Genomic DNA, 22411 nt, shown 5'->3' with positions numbered 1-22411 from the left:
ATTAGAGCACTCAGCAGAATACCACTTTAACAGTGATTAGAGCTCGTCACTCAGCAGAATACCACTTTAACAGTGATTAGAGCGCGTCACTCAGCAGAATACCACTTTAACCGTGATTAGAGCTTGTCACTCAGCAGAATACCACTTTAACAGTGATTAGAGCTCGTCACTCAGCAGAATACCACTTTAACAGTGATTAGAGCTCGTCACTCAGCAGAATACCACTTTAACAGTGATTAGAGCAGGTCACTCAGCAGAATACCACTTTAACAGTGATTAGAGCGCGTCACTCAGCAGAATACCACTTTAACAGTGATCAGAGCTCGTCACTCAGCAGAATACCACTTTAACAGTGATTAGAGCACTCAGCAGAATACCACTTTAACAGTGATTAGAGCTTGTCACTCAGCAGAATACCACTTTAACAGTGATTAGAGCGCGTCACTCAGCAGAATACCACTTTAACAGTGATTAGAGCTCGTCACTCAGCAGAATACCACTTTAACAGTGATTAGAGCTCGTCACTCAGCAGAATACCACTTTAACAGTGATTAGAGCTCGTGACTCAGCAGAATACCACTTTAACAGTGATTAGAGCTCGTCACTCAGCAGAATACCACTTTAACAGTGATTAGAGCTCGTCACTCAGCAGAATACCACTTTAACGGTGATTAGAGCGCGTCACTCAGCAGAATACCACTTTAACGGTGATTAGAGCTCGTCACTCAGCAGAATACCACTTTAACGGTGATTAGAGCGTGTCACTCAGCAGAATACCACTTTAACGGTGATTAGAGCTTGTCACTCAGCAGAATACCACTTTAACAGTGATTAGAGCGCGTCACTCAGCAGAATACCACTTTAACAGTGATTAGAGCTCGTCACTCAGCAGAATACCACTTTAACAGTGATCAGAGCTCGTCACTCAGCAGAATACCACTTTAACAGTGATTAGAGCTTGTCACTCAGCAGAATACCACTTTAACAGTGATTAGAGCGCGTCACTCAGCAGAATACCACTTTAACAGTGATTAGAGCTCGTCACTCAGCAGAATACCACTTTAACGGTGATTAGAGCACTCAGCAGAATACCACTTTAACAGTGATTAGAGCGCGTCACTCAGCAGAATACCACTTTAACAGTGATTAGAGCTCGTCACTCAGCAGAATACCACTTTAACAGTGATTAGAGCAGGTCACTCAGCAGAATACCACTTTAACGGTGATCAGAGCACTCAGCAGTATACCACTTCAACAGTGATTAGAGCTCGTCACTCAGCAGAATACCACTTTAACGGTGATTAGAGCACTCAGCAGAATACCACTTTAACAGTGATTAGAGCGCGTCACTCAGCAGAATACCACTTTAACAGTGATTAGAGCTCGTCACTCAGCAGAACACCACTTTAACAGTGATTAGAGCAGGTCACTCAGCAGAATACCACTTTAACAGTGATTAGAGCTCGTCACTCAGCAGAATACCACTTTAACAGTGATTAGAGCGCGTCACTCAGCAGAATACCACTTTAACAGTGATTAGAGCTCGTCACTCAGCAGAATACCACTTTAACAGTGATTAGAGCTCGTCACTCAGCAGAATACCACTTTAACAGTGATTAGAGCTCGTCACTCAGCAGAATACCACTTTAACGGTGATCAGAGCACTCAGCAGAATACCACTTTAACAGTGATTAGAGCTCGTCACTCAGCAGAATACCACTTTAACAGTGATCAGAGCTCGTCACTCAGCAGAATACCACTTTAACAGTGATTAGAGCTTGTCACTCAGCAGAATACCACTTTAACAGTGATTAGAGCGCGTCACTCAGCAGAATACCACTTTAACAGTGATTAGAGCGCGTCACTCAGCAGAATACCACTTTAACAGTGATTAGAGCTTGTCACTCAGCAGAATACCACTTTAACAGTGATTAGAGCGCGTCACTCAGCAGAATACCACTTTAACAGTGATTAGAGCTCGTCACTCAGCAGAATACCACTTTAACGGTGATTAGAGCTCGTCACTCAGCAGAATACCACTTTAACGGTGATCAGAGCACTCAGCAGAATACCACTTTAACAGTGATTAGAGCTCGTCACTCAGCAGAATACCACTTTAGCGGTGATTAGAGCACTCAGCAGAATACCACTTTAACAGTGATTAGAGCGCGTCACTCAGCAGAATACCACTTTAACAGTGATTAGAGCTCATCACTCAGCAGAATACCACTTTAACAGTGATTAGAGCTCGTCACTCAGCAGAATACCACTTTAACTGTGATTAGAGCGCGTCACTCAGCAGAATACCACTTTAACAGTGATTAGAGCGCGTCACTCAGCAGAATACCACTTTAACAGTGATTAGAGCTCGTCACTCAGCAGAATACCACTTTAACAGTGATTAGAGCTCGTCACTCAGCAGAATACCACTTTAACAGTGATTAGAGCTCGTCACTCAGCAGAATACCACTTTAACGGTGATCAGAGCACTCAGCAGAATACCACTTTAACAGTGATTAGAGCTCGTCACTCAGCAGAATACCACTTTAACAGTGATCAGAGCTCGTCACTCAGCAGAATACCACTTTAACAGTGATTAGAGCTTGTCACTCAGCAGAATACCACTTTAACAGTGATTAGAGCGCGTCACTCAGCAGAATACCACTTTAACAGTGATTAGAGCGCGTCACTCAGCAGAATACCACTTTAACAGTGATTAGAGCTTGTCACTCAGCAGAATACCACTTTAACAGTGATTAGAGCGCGTCACTCAGCAGAATACCACTTTAACAGTGATTAGAGCTCGTCACTCAGCAGAATACCACTTTAACGGTGATTAGAGCTCGTCACTCAGCAGAATACCACTTTAACGGTGATCAGAGCACTCAGCAGAATACCACTTTAACAGTGATTAGAGCTCGTCACTCAGCAGAATACCACTTTAGCGGTGATTAGAGCACTCAGCAGAATACCACTTTAACAGTGATTAGAGCGCGTCACTCAGCAGAATACCACTTTAACAGTGATTAGAGCTCATCACTCAGCAGAATACCACTTTAACAGTGATTAGAGCTCGTCACTCAGCAGAATACCACTTTAACTGTGATTAGAGCGCGTCACTCAGCAGAATACCACTTTAACAGTGATTAGAGCGCGTCACTCAGCAGAATACCACTTTAACAGTGATTAGAGCTCGTCACTCAGCAGAATACCACTTTAACGTGATTAGAGCTCGTCACCAGTGATGCCACAGATTACTTGTAAAAGTAATCCGATTACTGATTACTGATTACTCCTTTAAAAAGTAATCCAAGTTACTTTACTGATTACTTGATTATCAGAGTAACTTAGTTACTTTGAAAGTAACTAGGTTACGAAGTCGTCGTTCCCCCAACAGTTTTTTTTAAACGCTTTATTGAAAGTGCATAAATTGTTTTTAACTTGTTTCTCTGCACATAACGTAAATTGTTAAACTAGTGCTTCAGCTTCTGTACCATCAAGTATGGTAAAGCAACAGTCTATGATGCTCACAGCATTAGAGCAGCCAGCCAGTGGTTTTACAAAACCAGTGTATCCATTCACATCTAACAAATGCAGGCTGAACTATTCAATTATATCAACTGTAACTATTAAATTGTTTTTATAAATGTCTCTCTATAAACATACAAGCAGTCTCTCTTTAACATGTAAATTAACTGTAAATCTGGCAAATAAGAGCTTTTCTCTCTCTCTCTCTCTCTCTCTCTCTCTCTCTCTCTCTCTCTCTCTCTCTCTCACCCCTCTCTCTCTCTCTCTCTCTCTCTCTCTCTCTCTCTCTCTCACCCCTCTCTCTCTCTCTCTCTCTCTCTCACCCCATGCCTCTTTCTCTCCAACCCCACCCAGACAGCCTACATCTCTAATATAATAATAATAATAATAATAATAATAATAATAATAATAATAATAATAATAATAATAATAATAATAATAATAATAATAATAATAATAATAATAATTATTATTATTATTATTATAATATAATCCCTTCTCTCCCTCTCTGTGTGTATGTGTGTGCGCGTGTGTGCGTGTGCTTGTGCTTGTGTGTGTGTGTGTGTGTGTGTGTGTGTGTGTGTGTGTGTGTGTGTGTGTGTCTCTCTCCCCTCTCTCTGTCACTCGTGTTCTCCCACCTGAAGAACTGTGGGAGAGCATTAGAGCAGCCAGCCAGTGGTTTTACAAAACCAGTGTATCCATTCACATCTAACAAATGCAGGCTGAACTATTCAATTATATCAACTGTAACTATTAAATTGTTTTTATAAATGTCTCTCTAGTCTTCTTGCGGTTTCACTTCGTTTAGACAAGCGTTTTGGGGTGGAATTCTCAGACGAATGCAACGGAGCTCTGCTGTCAGACGATTGGCGCATATGTCACATGACGTGCTGTGAAGACCCGCCCTACTCTGCCTCTGATTCGCAGACTGTGGATGGGGAATGTGATTGGGCCAAAGCAGAGTCACTCACAGACAGAGAGTCCAGTCACGCCGCGAGGACACATTCTTGTGTAACCCTTTCACTGCCACACCACGTCACTCCCAAATAAGAAAAACAGCTCAAAAATGTATTTTTGACTGTCGAAAACGAAATAAAATACTGCATTCCGCATGCATTATGAATTTATGATGAGATAGTAACGAAATAGTAATGCACAGCCACTTGGACAAGTAACTGCAATCAGATTACTGGCTTTTAAAGATTAACGCGTTAGATTACTATTTTCGGGGGAAAGTAATCAGATTACAATAACGCGTTACTTAGTAACGCGTTACCGGCATCACTGCTCGTCACTCAGCAGAATACCACTTTAACAGTGATTATAGCTCGTCACTCAGCAGAATACCACTTTAACGGTGATTAGAGCTCGTCACTCAGCAGAATACCACTTTAACAGTGATTAGAGCACTCAGCAGAATACCACTTTAACAGTGATTAGAGCGCGTCACTCAGCAGAATACCACTTTAACAGTGATTAGAGCTCGTCACTCAGCAGAATACCACTTCAACGGTGATTAGAGCTCGTCACTCAGCAGAATACCACTTTAACGGTGATTAGAGCACTCAGCAGAATACCACTTTAACAGTGATTAGAGCTCGTCACTCAGCAGAATACCACTTTAACAGTGATTAGAGCTTGTCACTCAGCAGAATACCACTTTAACAGTGATTAGAGCGCGTCACTCAGCAGAATACTACTTTAACAGTGATTAGAGCTCGTCACTCAGCAGAATACCACTTTAACAGTGATTAGAGCTCGTCACTCAGCAGAATACCACTTTAACAGTGATTAGAGCGCGTCACTCAGCAGAATACTACTTTAACAGTGATCAGAGCTCGTCACTCAGCCGAATACCACTTTAACGGTGATTAGAGCTCGTCACTCAGCAGAATACCACTTTAACAGTGATTAGAGCTCGTCACTCAGCAGAATACCACTTTAACAGTGATTAGAGCTCGTCACTCAGCAGAATACCACTTTAACAGTGATTAGAGCGCGTCACTCAGCAGAATACCACTTTAACAGTGATTAGAGCTCGTCACTCAGCAGAATACCACTTTAACAGTGATTAGAGCTCGTCACTCAGCAGAATACCACTTTAACAGTGATTAGAGCTCGTCACTCAGCAGAATACCACTTTAACAGTGATTAGAGCTCGTCACTCAGCAGAATACCACTTTAACAGTGATTAGAGCACTCAGCAGAATACCACTTTAACAGTGATTAGAGCTCGTCACTCAGCAGAATACCACTTTAACAGTGATTAGAGCACTCAGCAGAATACCACTTTAACAGTGATTAGAGCGCGTCACTCAGCAGAATACTGGCTGACGACTCAACCCAATACATTAAACAATGTTCAAGAGTCATTCATAACATTATGTTAATCATGGTCTGGTTTTTTCATAACATTATGTTAACCATGGTCTGGTTTATTCATAACATTATGTTAACCATGGTCTGGTTTATTCATAACATTATGTTAATCATGGTCTGGTTTATTCATAACATTATGTTAACCATGGTCTGGTTTATTCATAACATTATGTTAATCATGGTCTGGTTTATTCATAACATTATGTTAACCATGGTCTGGTTTATTCATAACATTATGTTAATCATGGTCTGGTTTATTCATAACATTATGTTAACCATGGTCTGGTTTATTCATAACATTATGTTAACCATGGTCTGGTTTATTCATAACATTATGTTAATCATGGTCTGGTTTATTCATAACATTATGTTAACCATGGTCTGGTTTATTCATAACATTATGTTAACCATGGTCTGGTTTATTCATAACATTATGTTCTGTATCGTTAGTGGCTTAGCTTGGCATCACTACTGCACTATCTCGCGTACGTGCACGCGTACTGAATAAACCACAAATGTACCTCTAATACCAGTATTAGTCTGACCACACCCCTCATCAGCTTACCTTCATAAGCAGGTGTGTGGTCACCTGCTCTCCTCCTTCTCGCTTTCACCACAAGGAAGAGGTGCCTCGGTAGATCCCCACACTTGACACCATGATGGAAGAAATTGGATTAGGAACAGCTTGGGAAACAAGGATACGTTGACATCATATCTTTATTTTCTCTCTCACTATTTTCGAGAAAATACGGCGATATTGTCTTCGTACTGGAGTGTCTAGAAGATGATGATCATTCTAAAAACCCTCCACCGGTTTTCGTATTGGGAGCACGCCGCTGCATGCTTCTCAACTGCAGTTCCTTGCTGTGTTTGTTGGGGTGAAACCTGTCAGGCCACAGCTGAACTGTCGGACATGCCGCTGTTGTGAGAAGCGGTGCGTTCCAGGTTGGGTGAGTAGTGTTTGCTGGCGGGCTCCACTTGTCTGTTAGTGCTATGGGGGCTACTTGACAAAGTTTATGGAAACCGGCCCCAGGCTAGGGTCCTTTGTTTAGCCGCCTAGGCGACAGAAGGCCTTGGTCTGGAGACCATTATAGTTTTAACTAGTGGGCCGCGACCATTGACACTGGTGATCCCTGTGTGTTCTGGACGAGTGGATTCTCTCTGTCACCGTGTTGTCACCGGGCCAATTATCTGCTGTTCCTTGCGGCCCAGCGTCAGTTGACGGCGGGGGCGCTGTGGGATTATATTCACATATGGCGACGGGAATGTCCCTTGAATCGGTGGATGAGGAGAACGTTAGAGGCGGGGCTGGTTTTGCAGTTTGCGCGGCCCCATCCTCCGTTCTCAGGTTTGGTGCCGACCCTATTGTTAGGGTCGGGCGCGGTGACAGCCCTGGCCGACGAGATCCAATCTCTGTTGGCGAAGCAGGCCGTCGTTGTGGTCCCGAGAGAGGACGCAATGTCAGGCGTCTACTCCCGTTATTTTCTGGTGCCCAAGAAAACTGGGGGGGTCAGACCTATACTGAATCTGTCCATGTTCAATCGGTTGATTGTAGTGAGACCGTTCAGGATGTTGACCGTCCGATTCCTTCTGCTTGCTGTCAGGAGGGGGGACTGGTTCACCTCCATAGACCTGAAGGATGCGTATTTTCACATACCCATTTTCCCTCCTCACAGGAAGTTCCTACGGTTCCTGTTTCAGGGCGTAGCGTACGAGTACCACAGAATGCCGTTCGGTTATTCTCTGGCTCCCCGCACATTCACCAAGTGCGTGGCGGCTGCTCTGGGGCCTTTACGTCGTCGGGGGATACGAGTTCTGTTCTATCTCGACGACATTCTGCTCCTCAGCCGTTCAGAGGAGGTTGCCAGGTCTCATACTCGACTGGTGGTGGAATTCCTCACCAGCCTGGGTTTTGCTGTGAATTGGAAGAAGAGTACCCCTCTTCCCAGTCAACAGGTGGAGTACTTGGGCTTGACATTGAGGTCGAAGCCCATGCTTGCGACCCTCTCGGAGCATCGTCGGGTGGTTCTCCGTCACGCGCTCGGGGGTTTCCGTCTGGGAGGGACGGTTACGGCGCTGCAGGTGATGCGTCTGCTGGGCCTTATGTCGGCGGCCCACACGGTGGTTCCTCTTGGCCTCCTCTTTATGAGGCGGATACAGAGGTGGTTTCTCTCTTTGAGAATAGATCCGGTGTGGGGCAAAGGGAGACGGTTGACGGTTCCTTTGTCGATATGGGGGGATCTCGCCCACTGGGGGAGGCTGGGTATCCTCTCCGCTGGGGTCCCCATGGGCAGCAGTGGCTCCCACGTCACGGTTTTCACCGACGCCTCTCTCACAGGTTGGGGAGGGGCGTTTCGGACCCACGCAGTGGGGGGCAGCTGGACGGGTCATGCCGACCCGGCTGTCCTGCATATCAATGTGTTGGAGTTGAAGGCGGTCCTCCTGGTCCTGAAACGGCTCGGCCACCTGGTGGTAGGCGAACACGTTTTGATCAGGACGGACAATGTGACGGCGGCGGCGTATATCAACAGGCAGGGTGGGACTCGTTCCGCCCGCCTGCTCCGGGTGGCGCGCGAACTGTTGCTATGGGCATCCCGCAGGCTGCGCAGTCTGCGGGCGCTCCACGTTCCTGGTACGGAAAATGTGGCGGCGGATATAATGTCTCGGGGCGGTCCTCGTCGCGACGAGTGGGAACTCCGCCCCGACATAGTCGGACAGATCTGGGATCGGTTCGGGAAGGCCTCGGTAGATCTGTTTGCGTGCCGACGTTCTCACAAGTGCCCCTTGTGGTTCTCGCTCAGTCGAGCGGATCATCCCCCCTTGGGGGTGGATGCCTTCTCGACCTTTCCATGGCCGCCCGGTCTTCTGTACGCCTTCCCTCCTGTACAGCTGTTGAGTCAGCTGTTGGAGCGGATACGGAGGGAGCGCAGGACGGTGATCTTGGTCGCGCCGGACCGGGGCACGTCAGTGTGGTTCCCGGTCTTAATCCAGCTTCTGGTCGCTCCTCCTTGGGTCATTCCGTGGTCAGCGACGGCCCTCTCGCAGCACAACGGAGTGCTTGTCCAGCCTCCGGTGTTGGGTCAACGCCTGGTGGTGTGGCTGGTGGGAGGGTGAGTCTGGAGAGGATGGATCCCGCAGTGGTTGATACCATCCGGTGTGCGCATGCTCCCTCCACTGTCGCGGTTTACGCGGGCGGGTGGCGTGCGTTCCAAGAATGGTGTAAGGGGGGGGGCTGGGACCCAGTCTCCTGCCCCCTGGATGCTGTTCTGGGTTATCTCCAGTCTCTTCTTGGTAGGCTGTCGGCTTCGACAGTGAGGGTATATGCGGCAGCTATATCCTCCTGTCATGAGGGTTTTGAGGGGACTGTTTTGTTCAGCCACCCTCTTGTGAAGCGTTTCCTGCTTGGCGCTCGACGCGTTAAGCCGGTGCAACGCTCCTTGGCTCCGACTTGGGATCTTCAATTGGTCCTCGGTCGGTTGTCCTTGGCCCCGTTTGAGCCGCTCGAGCAGGCGCCGTTGGAACGGCTGTCTTTCAAGACCGCGTTCCTACTGGCTGTCACTTCCGCTAAACGCGTGGGTGAGCTCTGTGCTCTCTCGGTACGTCCAGAGTGCCTGTCTTTTCGGACCGATTGTGGTGCCACTCTGCGACCTAATCCTGCTTTCGTGCCTAAGAATATCCGGAGTTCCTTCCGCTCCCGGGATATTGTGGTTCAGGCTTTTCGTCCTCCTCCTCACGCTAGTGAATTAGATGCGGGCCTTCACCTGTCATGTCCAGTCCGTGCTTTGGGGATTTACCTCAGCCGTACTCAGGGCTTCAGGGTTACCGACCAGCTTTTTGTCTGTTACGGTGGGGCTCGTGCTGGTAAGGCACTGTCGAAGCAGCGCCTGTCCCGTTGGTTGTGCGAGGGTATTGCCCTCTGCTACACGTTGGCTGGGCAGGATCCCCCTGGGGGCGTCAGGGCGCACTCCACTCGTGGGGTGGCTGCCTCTGCCGCTCTCCTGGGTGGGGCCTCGGTGGAGGACATCTGTGCTGCAGCTTCATGGTCCTCACCGGGCCCCTTTGTAAGGTTTTACCTCGTGGACATGACCGGGGGTTCTGTCTCCCAGGCGGTTCTGGGGTCTGTGGCCTTTCCTGCTTCCCGTCCTTTGGTCGGGTAGCAGGAGTGTATGGGTATGGGCCGCAGTGTGTTGAGTCACACGTGGTTCCGCCTGTACGGTGTGTTCAAGGGGTTCTGGCTCCCTCTTGTTCGCATTCAGGTGGAGTTGACTGCGCCCCCCCTTCGTTAGGAAGGATGGGGTGACAGGGCTCCCCGCACCCCTTGATGTGGGCTTACGGGTCCTCAGGGGGTACATCTGTCGGGTCTCGCGCCCGCTCTTCCCCATTATCTCGTAAGGCTCAGAGCGGGACGCGATGCAATACGAAATATAACGATAGGTTATGTAGATAACCTAGTTATATTAGTATTGGCTAAGCGTCCCGCTCTGCGCGCCCTGAGTTCCCTCTTGAGGGATCTTTTCCTGGGACGGGTTTTTGGCGAGGAAGGGTGTTTCATGACCAGAGTCATGGTTATATGGGTGGTGCCACCATAAGGGGCGGGGCCCCATACAGGTGGGGTGCATGTGTTTTTTATTCGTGGGAGATACATTAGGTATCACAGGAGATAGAAGTATCTCGTAAGGCTCAGAGCGGGACGCTTAGCCAATACTAATATAACTAGGTTATCTACATAACCTATCGTTAATCATGGTCTGGTTTATTCATAACATTATGTTAACCATGGTCTGGTTTATTCATAACATTATGTTAATCATGGTCTGGTTTATTCATAACATTATGTTAATCATGGTCTGGTTTATCCAAAGGGCTGCAAATCTATGTCTAGAAAAGAAGAAAAAAGGCCAGTGCTGCGCTTTAATTTAGTATCTTAGACAAAGAACCATATAAGGCCATTTTCGGAGGAACAATGTTTTCAAAACTTTATTATCTAAAGATGGTAACTTAGAGTGTTGTGTTCATTTATAGTTAAAGACAGTAGAGGTTGAGTACATTATTATCTAAAGATGGTGAGTTAGAATGTTGTGTTCATTCATAGTTAAAGACAGTAGAGGCTGAGTACTTTCTGGTGATATACTGTATCACATTCACACTCCAAGTTATTTGGATTGGTTGTAAAACTGCATGTGGTTCTTTAGTGCGAGGGCAAGGCATATGACAAGGCTTATGACAATATATTCACTGGCCCTCTGCCAAATGTAGGCTACTCCATGTTTGGGTCCGGAGTGTGTGTGTGTGTGCGTGTGTGTGTGTGTGTGTGAGTGACGTAAGGACATAGCTATGGAATGACGCTGTTCAGAGCTGCTGCCAGTTCAGAACAGAATCAGTGGTTTATTCTGCTTCATTCCTCTCTTTGAATCTCTACTTTACTTCATATACAGGCCGTTTCTATTATGATTAAAACGTTTTTTTCTTACTATCTCCATCTTCCAACCAGTGGAATTAGGAATGTATTTCTTGCAACTCCCTCTGAGACAAGCTAAACTATAAGTCAAGCTGATATTAGGACGAGTTATATAAGACGTCTCATTGGCTCAATACAAGGGATATTTTGTTGTACCTTTCAGGGAATAACTGCCACCAACTTCTACTTACAAATAAGAGAAACTTTGTCTTTCAACCAAGCTGCATAAACTGGAAACAACTGGTACGTGAGGAAGATTCAGCTACTCTTGGAGGCAGATGGATGTTCTAAAAATAATGTTTTAACTGTATTTGTTTTTAGAACATTCGTCAGCCTCCAACAGTCGCTGAATTATTCTCCCTTACATTTCCAAATAAAAAACCAAGACAATGAATTATATAACTACTAACAGGCTTTCAGAACAAAAAACAGGCTGACAGAACAAACAACAAGCTGACAGAACAAACAACAAGCTGACAGAACAAACAACTAATTGACAGAACAAACAACAAGCTGACAGAACAAACAACAAGCTGACAGAACAAACAACAAACTGACAGAACAAACAACAAGCTGACAGAACAAACAACAAACTGACAGAACAAACAACAAGCTGTCAGAACAGTCTTAGGTATATCATTCTAACAGCCTTAGGTATATCATTCTAACAGTCTTAGGTATATAATTCTAACAGTCTTAGGTATATCATTCTAACAGTCTTAGATATATCATTATAACAGTCTTAGGTATATCATTATAACAGTCTTATGTATATCATTCTAACAGTCTTAGATATATCATTCTAACAGTCTTAGGTATATCATTATAACAGTCTTAGGTATATCATTATAACTGTCTTAGGTATATCATTCTAACAGGCTTTGGTAAATCATTCTAACAGTCTTAGGTATATCATTATAACAGTCTTAGGTATATCATTATAACAGTCTTAGGTATATCATTATAACAGGCTTTGGTAAATCATTCTAACAGTCTTAGGTATATCATTATAACAGTCTTAGGTATATCATTCTAACAGTCTTAGATATATCATTATAACAGTCTTAGGTATATCATTATAACAGTCTTAGGTATATCATTATAACAGTCTTAGGTATATCATTCTAACAGGCTTTGGTAAATCATTCTAACAGTCTTAGGTATATCATTCTAACAGTTTTATGTATATCATTCTAACAGTCTTAGGTATATCATTCTAACAGTCTTAGGTATATCATTCTAACAGTCTTATGTATATCATTCTAACAGTCTTCGGTATATCATTCTAACAGTCTTCGGTATATCATTCTAACAGTCTTAGGTATATCATTCTAACAGTCTTAGGTATATCATTCTAACAGTCTTAGGTATATCATTCTAACAGTCTTCGGTATATCATTCTAACAGTCTTAGGTATATCATTCTAACAGTCTTATGTATATCATTCTAACAGTCTTAGGTATATCATTATAACAGTCTTAGGTAGACTGTGTGTAGCTAGACGAGATATGAGGTCTGTATGTAAATAGGAGAGATATGAGGACTGTGTGTAACTAGGAGGGATATGAGGACTGTGTGTAACTAGGAGGGATATGAGGACTGTGTGTAATTAGGAGGGATATGAGGACTGTGTGTAACTAGGAGGGATATGAGGACTGTGTGTAACTAGGAGGGATATGAGGACTGTGTGTAACTAGGAGGGATATGAGGACTGTGTGTAATTAGGAGGGATATGAGGACTGTGTGTAACTAGAAGGGATATGAGGACTGTGTGTAACTAGGAGGGATATGAGGACTGTGTGTAACTAGGAGGGATATGAGGACTGTGTGTAATTAGGAGAGATATGAGGACTGTGTGTAACTATGAGGGATATGAGGACTGTGTGTAACTGGGAGAGATATGAGGACTGTGTGTAACTAGGAGGGATATGAGGACTGTGTGTAACTGGGAGAGATATGAGGACTGTGTGTAACTAGGAGGGATATGAAGACTGTGTGTAACTAGGATTGATATGAGGACTGTATGTAACTAGGAGGGATATGAGGACTGTGTGTAACTAGGAGGGATATGAGGACTGTATGTAACTAGGAGGGATATGAGGACTGTGTGTAACTAGGAGGGATATGAGGACTGTATGTAACTAGGAGGGATATGAGGACTGTGTGTAACTAAGAGGGATATGAGGACTGTGTGTAACTAGGAGGGATATGAGGACTGTATGTAACTAGGAGGGATATGAGGACTGTGTGTAACTAGGAGGGATATGAGGACTGTATGTAACTAGGAGGGATATGAGGACTGTGTGTAACTAGGAGGGATATGAGGACTGTGTGTAACTAGGAGGGATATGAGGACTGTGTGTAACTAGGAGGGATATGAGGACTGTGTGTAACTAGGAGGGATATGAGGACTGTGTGTAACTAGGAGGGATATGAGGACTGTGTGTAACTAGGAGGGATATGAGGACTGTGTGTAACTAGGAGGGATATGAGGACTGTATGTAACTAGGAGGGATATGAGGACTGTGTGTAACTAGGAGGGATATGAGGACTGTATGTGTAAGGAGGGATATGAGGACTGTATGTAACTAGGAGGGATATGAGGACTGTATGTGTAAGGAGGGATATGAGGACTGTATGTAACTAGGAGGTATATGAAGACTGTGTGTAACTAGGAGAGATATGAGGACTGTATGTAACTAGGAGGGATATGAGGACTGTATGTAACTAGGAGGGATATGAAGACTGTATGTAACTAGGAGGGATATGAGGACTGTATGTAACTAGGAGGGATATGAGGACTGTGTGTAACTAGGAGGGATATGAGGACTGTGTGTAACTAGGAGGGATATGAGGACTGTGTGTAACTAGGAGGGATATGAGGACTGTGTGTAACTAGGAGGGATATGAGGACTGTGTGTAACTAGGAGGGATATGAGGACTGTGTGTAACTAGGAGGGATATGAGGACTGTGTGTAACTAGGAGGGATATGAGGACTGTGTGTAACTAGGAGGGATATGAAGACTGTGTAACTAGGAGGGATATGAAGACTGTGTGTAACTAGGAGGTATATGATGACTGTGTGTATGTGTAACGAGATGAGGAACCCCAGGACAGGCCCGATGCGCTGTTAGGATGTGCCGAGAAGATTCCAGGGGCTGGTGAACCTCCGGCGAAAACCCAACATTGTGTAATTTCTCCCTGCGTTTCATAACAACTAGTTCACGGAGTGCACTGCAGCGTCCGTGTTGGAAACAAAAAAGAGGAAGGTAGAGTGTGACCATGTCCGGCGTCATATAGCAGGACGCGGGGGGGGCGTGGCCTGGTCACGTGCATGGAGTGCAATTGTTTGTTCGTGAGCACAGTAGGTACTAGGAGATAAGAGATATCTCATAATGGCAAAGAGCGAGACGCGATGGCCAGTATGATAATATAACAAAAACAGGCTAATACAGAAATCAGTCTAATCAATAATAGAGGTAGTGGAGTGTGGACTCACTGGTGGCAGCTGTGCCACTCCCAGGAGTACCGAGGTCTGCTGGGGAGGAAGTCTGCCGTTCCCTGGTTCTTCACTCTCTGAGGGAACCTCAGCAACATCCGCGTATCATAGTCCCTCACCTCCGACCTGTAGGCAGAGCTGGAGACACAAACACAACATTCACATCAACACATTCGGGGCCATTGGGATTAGACGGGGCCCACTCTAGGAGGCCAGCTTTTCATTACAACGTTTCACTGTGTGTGAGGTTGTTTGTAGAGCTAAATCTATATTTTAGATGATTGCTATGTGTCCATTGTCATTGTCAATTGACAGTATAAACCTTCCCTACAATATGCCACAAAGAAATAATTTTTTCATCAATACGTTCCCCCGTTTTATAGCGTCGTGAATATGAACGTTATATCGGAATGGTCTGGTATAATTCCTGCAACGCTAGTTATAGGGCGCTAAGCTAATAACGTTAAATCGATTGGCGTTTCGGGCCTACACAAGCTAGAGTTAAAAAATCTAAATGCATATGATCTGTATCATGTTCCACCATGAATGCATGAGGGGGGGGGGGGCGGGGGAAGTCGTTTCTGATTATTGATGACCAATAACGGCATTCGTTATTGCAACAAGATACGCTGACCGGGTGGATGGCTATGAGAACAAGGCCTGATCAGGCTGAAATTTACATCAAATCGCTCTTACCTGTGGCCGGTTGGTTTCCAAAAATTATTTCCCAGTTATTTGATTGCCATCTGGTAGATCGATATGTCCATTGGCTGATGCTATATTCCTTTATTGCATACTGAATTTGGCGTCGCAAAAAGTATTCCAGGCGATCAGGTAAAGGCCTCACTTCAGACTAACAAAAAAGTCCACCCGGAGCGAAAAAAAAGTGACACCCGGTCTGCAACAGGGGAAACTGCATTCTTGAGACAGCGCCAATACCAGGATCTGGCCAGTACTGCACTTTCGGAGTCCCAATATGCCTTTTCCAGCCAAAATACAGCTCTGTGACAACATCCGGGATATTAAAATGGAATAAAAGCAAAAACGAGTTTAACACGTATATATACGTGGTTGGCCTTCAAAGGTCGGCTCCCAAACACGTTGTGGTTGGCCACGAATGTGTTAAGTAAGTAAGTAAGTAAGTAAGTAAGTAAGTAAGTAAGTAAGTAAGTAAGTAAGTAAGTAAGTAAGTAAGTAAGTAAGTAAGTAAGTAAGTAAAACTTTATTTATATATATATAGCGCCCTTCTCAGCATGAGTGCACAGATTGCTTTATAACAGTAATATATAACATCAATAAAAATACAGTAAGAGGAAACATTTGAAGAAATGAATAAAACATTAAAATGAGCTAAAACAATAGAATAGACAACAAAAAACAAAGGGACATGAACAGAGAAACGGCTATAGGTGCCTGTAGAGGTACGTTTTTAGCTTCCTTTTACATATGAGTTCAGAGGGAGAGGGTTTTCATGTTTAGGGGAGGGCGTTCCAGAGCCTTGGGGCTGTCACCACGAAAGCTCGGTCCCCTTTTGTTTTAAGCCTGGTCCTGGGCACCACCAGGAGCTCCTGGTCGGATGACCGCAGTGACCGGCTGAAGGAAAGTGGGTGGATGAGCTCGCTAATGTGGGGGGGGGGGGGGGGGGGCTTGCCCATGGAGGGCTCTGTAGGCGAACACCAGGACCTTGAAATGTATCCTGAAATGTACCAGGAGCCAGTACAGGGGAGCTGGGATGGGGGTGATGTGATGTGATGTTCTTTGACCTAGTGAGTAGCCTGGCAGCAGCATTTTGGACCAACTGAAGTTGATCCACGGATGTTTTATTTAGGCAAATGAATAGTCAGCTGCAGTCAGTCAGAGTCTGGATGAAATAAAGGCGTGTGCAGACATTTCCAGTTCATTGTGGGATATGATGGACCGGAGTTTAGCGATGTTTCTCAGATGAAAGAAACAGTCTGAGGCTAGAGAGGCTCTAACAGGTACTATCCTTTATGAATAGTTAATAGATCATAAACGTTAGGTTATGACTATAACCAAGTTCTGTTAACACTAGTGGACGCTCAGCGTCTCATTGCATATATCTCGCTTCAGCATATATATACTGAATAAATTTCAAAATGTACCTTTAAATGCCAGCATTCATCTGGCCACACCCCCATCCGCTTACCTACATAAGCAGGGGTGGTGCCACACACTCATCTCCTTCCCAACAAATTTCACCACAATGAAAAATCAAGGGCCGCAGCGGCGTCTAGACGCTGAGCGTCCACTAGTGTTAACAGAACTTGGTTATAGTCATAACCTAACGTTCTGTATCACACTAGCTCCCGCTCAGCGTCTCATTGCATAATAGGAGCTGAGCGGGAGCTAGAAGCTCGACAAATGTACCCCGCTGAGGCCCCCCACAGCCATCAGATCAGGGAGGACCGAGCCCCCCCGACCCCCCCTAATGGAGGGTACCCCCCCTATTGGGGGCTTCACGGAAGGGCGACGGACCCGACCGTGCGAAGAGGCACTCAAGCAACTCAACGCACAGGGTGAGCAGACCGTGGCTTGACCCCACGACTACACACACGCACAACCCGCATGCCACCCGGGAACGAACGGAGGGAACAACCTCATTACTGCCCCCAGAATCACCGCGTCAAGGGCAAACCCAACCCCGTGGCAAGGCCGTAGCCCACCAAAGGGACTGGACCCCCTGGAACCGGGGCCCGGAGAAGTCCATGATGCCAGCATCAAGACCCCACCAGGTGGGCACTTAGTGACCCCGCCCCCCACATCGCCAGCGTATTCTGACAAAGGCCCCTCAGCGAGCGGGCCCTGTCCCCCCAATAGTACACCGCCTGGCACACTGACCCTGCAGAACAGGCAGTCAGCATGGCCATAAGCACACAAAAAAGGTTAACCAACGGAAGCAGGCAGAGCACCGGGGAAAAACCAGGCAACAGGCTGTTAACCCTAGCCTGGAGACTGCGGACGAGACAGGCGCCAGAGGGGACAGCTGAACACAGCCGCCCCGGCGGAAGGGGCGTAAGCTGGCGTTGTTGCATGACCAAGCCTCCATTTAAAAAAAACCCACCCAGAGGGGTTGAGGCAGAGAAGGCTGACACGATTGGCAGACGTCATGAACGTGCAGGGGCACCCTCAACCGATGAACCCGGGAGTTGACACTGCTCCAACACACCAGGGAATCAACCACCTTGGTGTTACCCAATGCGGTGGTTGTTCCTATAACCCCTCAAGAAAAAAACTCCAAAACACACCTGCGGGTATACACCGGCTATACCGCAGTACAAGTGTTTCAGTTTTTCAAAAAAGGGTTAACCCAGGCCTACGGGTCGACGAAACATTACTTCGGACCGGGCCCGGCGATACAGGAAGCACAGGGTCACCAGAGGAGGTCAAAGACCACCCCAACAGGCCCCTCTTCGCCATGCGTGAGAGAGGAGCGAAAAAGAATGGAGAACCAGCCCCAAGCACACCGTACTTGGTATTCCCAGGCGGTCTCCCAACCAAGTACTAACCAGGACCAACCTGTGTAGCGGCCGAGATCTGACGAGATCGAGCGTGTACAGGTTGGCATGGCCGTAAGCCATTACGACAGTGCTGAGTAAAAAATTTACCCAACCAGGGTCTCCATAGCGCTTAACCCTGTGACACCCGGACCGACCTGGCATTTTTCCCCCTGAAAAAAGCCCAAGTCCCTCAGGGTACCAGAACAGCAGATCTGCATCCCCGGCAGACAACGGGTTCAACTGATCCGGACCAGCGTGACCAGAACCAGTCCCGTGCCCTAACCACGCCGACATGCCTACTCCAGGAGAAGGGGCAGATATGCGTGTTGATCTTAAACATGAAAAGAAGGCGCCACCCAGACGTTCGGGCGAACCGCGCCCGGTGGCCCACCCCCAGGGCGTGAGACCCCTCTACATATGTTCAGATCCATTCCGTCATCATCCCCCAGATATGAACGAGAATCCGTCGATAACCAAACCAGGTCGTCGGATTTGGTCGTCGGAAGAGGAAAAACCTCCATCCCAGTTGCTTTATAAAAACGCCGTTTTAACCTCAAGCAACCAAGGCGTGCCAGTCAGTCGCCTGTTTACAGAACACCCCGAGCTAGCACTATACGTGCGTCGGGACACACCCACATCAATGAACAGGCTATTTAGACCTGTCATTGATTCCCCAAGGCGCCCAGGGGAACGACAAGAGGGGTGTGATACTTCCTAACTCCAACTCTTTTTAATAGAAAAGAAGGAAGCACCAACAGTATGTATCCCAGTCTACACAGCCGGGGGTAAAAATTTTTCACATTTTTACATCCCACCACCCTCCCATAGGAAGGAGACGGGAATCCCCAGAGAGACTTCCCACGCGAGCTGTACAGATTGAAAAGAATATATTGCACCTTGAGCCATGTAAAAAAATGGTTTTAGGGCTCTCCGGGGAAGAGGCACTGAACCCATACACACTCAATAATCGAATTGAATCGAATACATACACAATAGAGTAGGACTCCTTCTTGAGGGTCCACTCACCTTGACAATCTGAGGAGGAGGCTCTGTACTCTGAAGGAGGCTCCCTCACATGGAAGGAGAGTCCCAACTCACAGAAGGCCCGAATAGGAGCTTGGTGAGGAGGAGCCCTGACCACCCCCCGAAACAGATCCATCACATGGACCTGAACAGCACACGGAAGTCCTACCAACAGAGACGCGCACAGTGACGTACTCTATGGCGGGGGAATTTCTGCGGTGCACACGCCCAATATTCCAGGCCGTGGGACCAGGAAACTCCCCCCCCCCCCCCCCCCCCCCCTCACCCTGTAACGTGCCGAACCGCAACGTGACAGGAACCTTGAAGGACAGGTGGGTTTACCCCTGACCAACAGAAAAAAGGGGGAGGAAAGGTTACCAGTTCACCCCTTTACGACCCCACACCCATGATACGATGTAATGACAAAAAGAGAGTATGACACAGTCATAGTCAGCTCCATGAAGCGTCTGACAGCTTCACACAGCGCATGAGCTAACCTGCTATCTGATTTTTACTAAGGAAAAAACACAGAATAGAGAGGGCTCTCCAAGAGCCCCGGTACCAAACTTACACATGTGCTTCTGTGGCCAGTCCAACCCAGTTGTAGGTCACATGACACACACAACCCATCATCACCTATAAAAAATGGCAAAAACACTCTACAGAGGAACGCCGTTTTTCACAATGAGAGAATACATAATTCTCTATTAGTATCGGCCACAGGCCTTGCTAAGCACACACGAAAGCGACCAAACAATCTTTTCTTTTAGGAAAATAAAGTTTCTCCAGCAGTTTTAGCACAACCTCAGCAATCAAGCTAAGGGTTACATCGTATCCCTACTCCACACAGTGACACAATGTAGTGCAACAACATGTCTGAGAGGAGGATGAAGAAGTCCCCAGGGAACCGGGGGGAAACACAATCCTCCTACTTTACCCTTAATACGGCCAGTTAAAACAGGAAAACCTGTTAATATGTGAACACACTGTTCATTGTCATTACAGGCTGAGAAAAGAATCATTCTTTACTCATTTGTCACTAAGCATAGCTTTATAGGTTAGTTTAACCCCCTTAGTTGTGAGTACACGGTACATATAAACACACATGATGTTTCTCAACACAACAAACCAGATCATTTTCACATCTGTAACAACAACCCGATTTGCATGGAGAAGCTAAATACCAGTGACAAGACAATTCACACATAACTCGCGTCGTATCCTAAATGTAGTGCAGCAACACTCGTTTTGGAAAACATCGTTATTTACAAAACATTTAGAAGGGAAAGCCAGAAGAAGTGTACAAGGTCTGGTCAGGCCTTGCCTACCCGGAGCGTAGATCAAGCGAAGTGCAGTCTCAAGGCACCGTAGTAAACACAGCCGTTCTGTGTTGTCGATCTGGGCAGCGTCGCCGCTCCATCCCGTCGCTACGGTCCCCCTTGTTGACGCAGTCCTTGCCGTCCTGGCCCAGGGTAGGTTTGACGAACATCCTCTGTCAAAGATGACGTCGTAGTCAAGAGTGTTTAAAACATGTTATAATCAAAGCACGTTCAACAGAGTAGCATTAAGCTAACGGCCGCTCTAACCGTCGGGCGCTACCGCCCCTGCCCGCGAGACGCAGAGCGAACGGCGCACGCGACCAGAGGGGAGACTTCGAATCCCCCCCGCCTCTCCCCGTGAGGGAGAGGGGAGTTGGGAACCGCGGCGGCGCGCGAGGGGCCGGAGCCACCCCGCGCTGGGCCTCGGCCGATAGCAGCAAGCTAACGTTTCCTAGCCTAGCCAGGTAGGCCACCTAGTGATCACAGCAGGCTAGCGCCGCAGCTAACAGCTGACTGGCTAACAGTAGGCCACCACTAGCACGTAAGCTAAGCAGCTATCACCTGAACTTGTACACAATGACATAACACTCACTCAGACAGGCCGCCGTTCTGAAACCCTCCTCACTTTTTAAGAGAAAAGAGAAACAAGATGTTAACACAGTTTTACAACGGTGATTTTACCAACACCCGACGGAGCCAGCACAATACCCATCATTCTGGTCTGTAGCTGGCTTGAACACAGATCTTCCGCTAACGAACATCTATGCCCATATTTCCTCGTGAGGAATACTCTCATTTGGATATGAAAGACGGGGCCTACACGGTGACAGAGAAAAATCCACTCGTCCAGAAAACACAGGGATCACCAGTGTTAATGGTCGTGGCCCACTAGTTAACTAATGGGCTTCAGACCAAGGTCTTCTGCTGTTGCCTAAGAGGCTGAACAAAAGACCCTAGTCTGGGGCCGGTGTTCGTAAACATTGTCAGCTAGCCCCCGTAGCACTAACAGACAAGTGAAGCTTGCAAGCAAAACAATACTCACCAACCTGGAAAACACCGCTTCTCACAACAGCGGCGCGTCCTACAGTTCAGCTGTGCTGAAGGTTTTACCGCAACCAGACACAGCAAAGAACTGTAGTTGAGAGGCATGTAGCGGCGTGCTCCCCATACGAACCCGGTGGAGGTTTTAGAATGATCACCATCTTCCAGACACTCCAGTGACGCAGACAATATCGCCGTATTTTCTCGAAAATAGTGAGAGAGAAAATATAGATATGATGTCAACGTATCTCCTGTTCTTCCTTTCCTCGTAAACATTGTCAGCCAATATTTTTCTCCACGTCAAGTGGGCATATGAGCAACACGTTGCTTGTGATGAAATTTGAGAAGGAGATGAGTGTGTGGCACCACCCCTGCTTATGTAGGTAAGCGGATGGGGGTGTGGCCAGATGAATGCTGGCATTTAAAGGTACATTTTGAAATTTATTCAGTATATATATGCTGAAGCGAGATATATGCAATGAGACGCTGAGCGGGAGCTAGTGTGATACAGAACTGTAAGTTAATGAGTTATTAACGATCTGTTAAGTATTTGTTAAGAGTTCGTTAACAACTTTCAGTACAAATAGACCTACGCTGAACATCATCAGCACTGGAAGATCAACACCTGCAGCTGGCTTCAGGGGA

General features: G+C 46.6%; 1 protein-coding gene across 1 annotated transcript in view; it reads right to left on the bottom strand.

The window, feature by feature from the left end:
- The window catches only part of loxa (lysyl oxidase a), a 52031-nt gene that overhangs the window by 14796 nt on the left and 14824 nt on the right, over positions 1 to 22411 (bottom strand). Inside the window, exon 3 of the mRNA XM_084324724.1 lies at positions 14866 to 15003. Coding sequence (XP_084180850.1) covers positions 14866 to 15003 — 138 coding nt within the window. The remainder of the gene's footprint in view (positions 1 to 14865; positions 15004 to 22411) is intronic.

This window comes from Notolepis coatsorum (genome assembly GCF_963971535.1).
Source record: "Notolepis coatsorum genome assembly, chromosome: 11".
NCBI lineage: Eukaryota > Metazoa > Chordata > Actinopteri > Aulopiformes > Paralepididae > Notolepis > Notolepis coatsorum.
The sequence above is the reverse complement of the archived record's forward strand: the minus strand, read 5'-3'. Positions and strand labels throughout refer to the sequence as shown.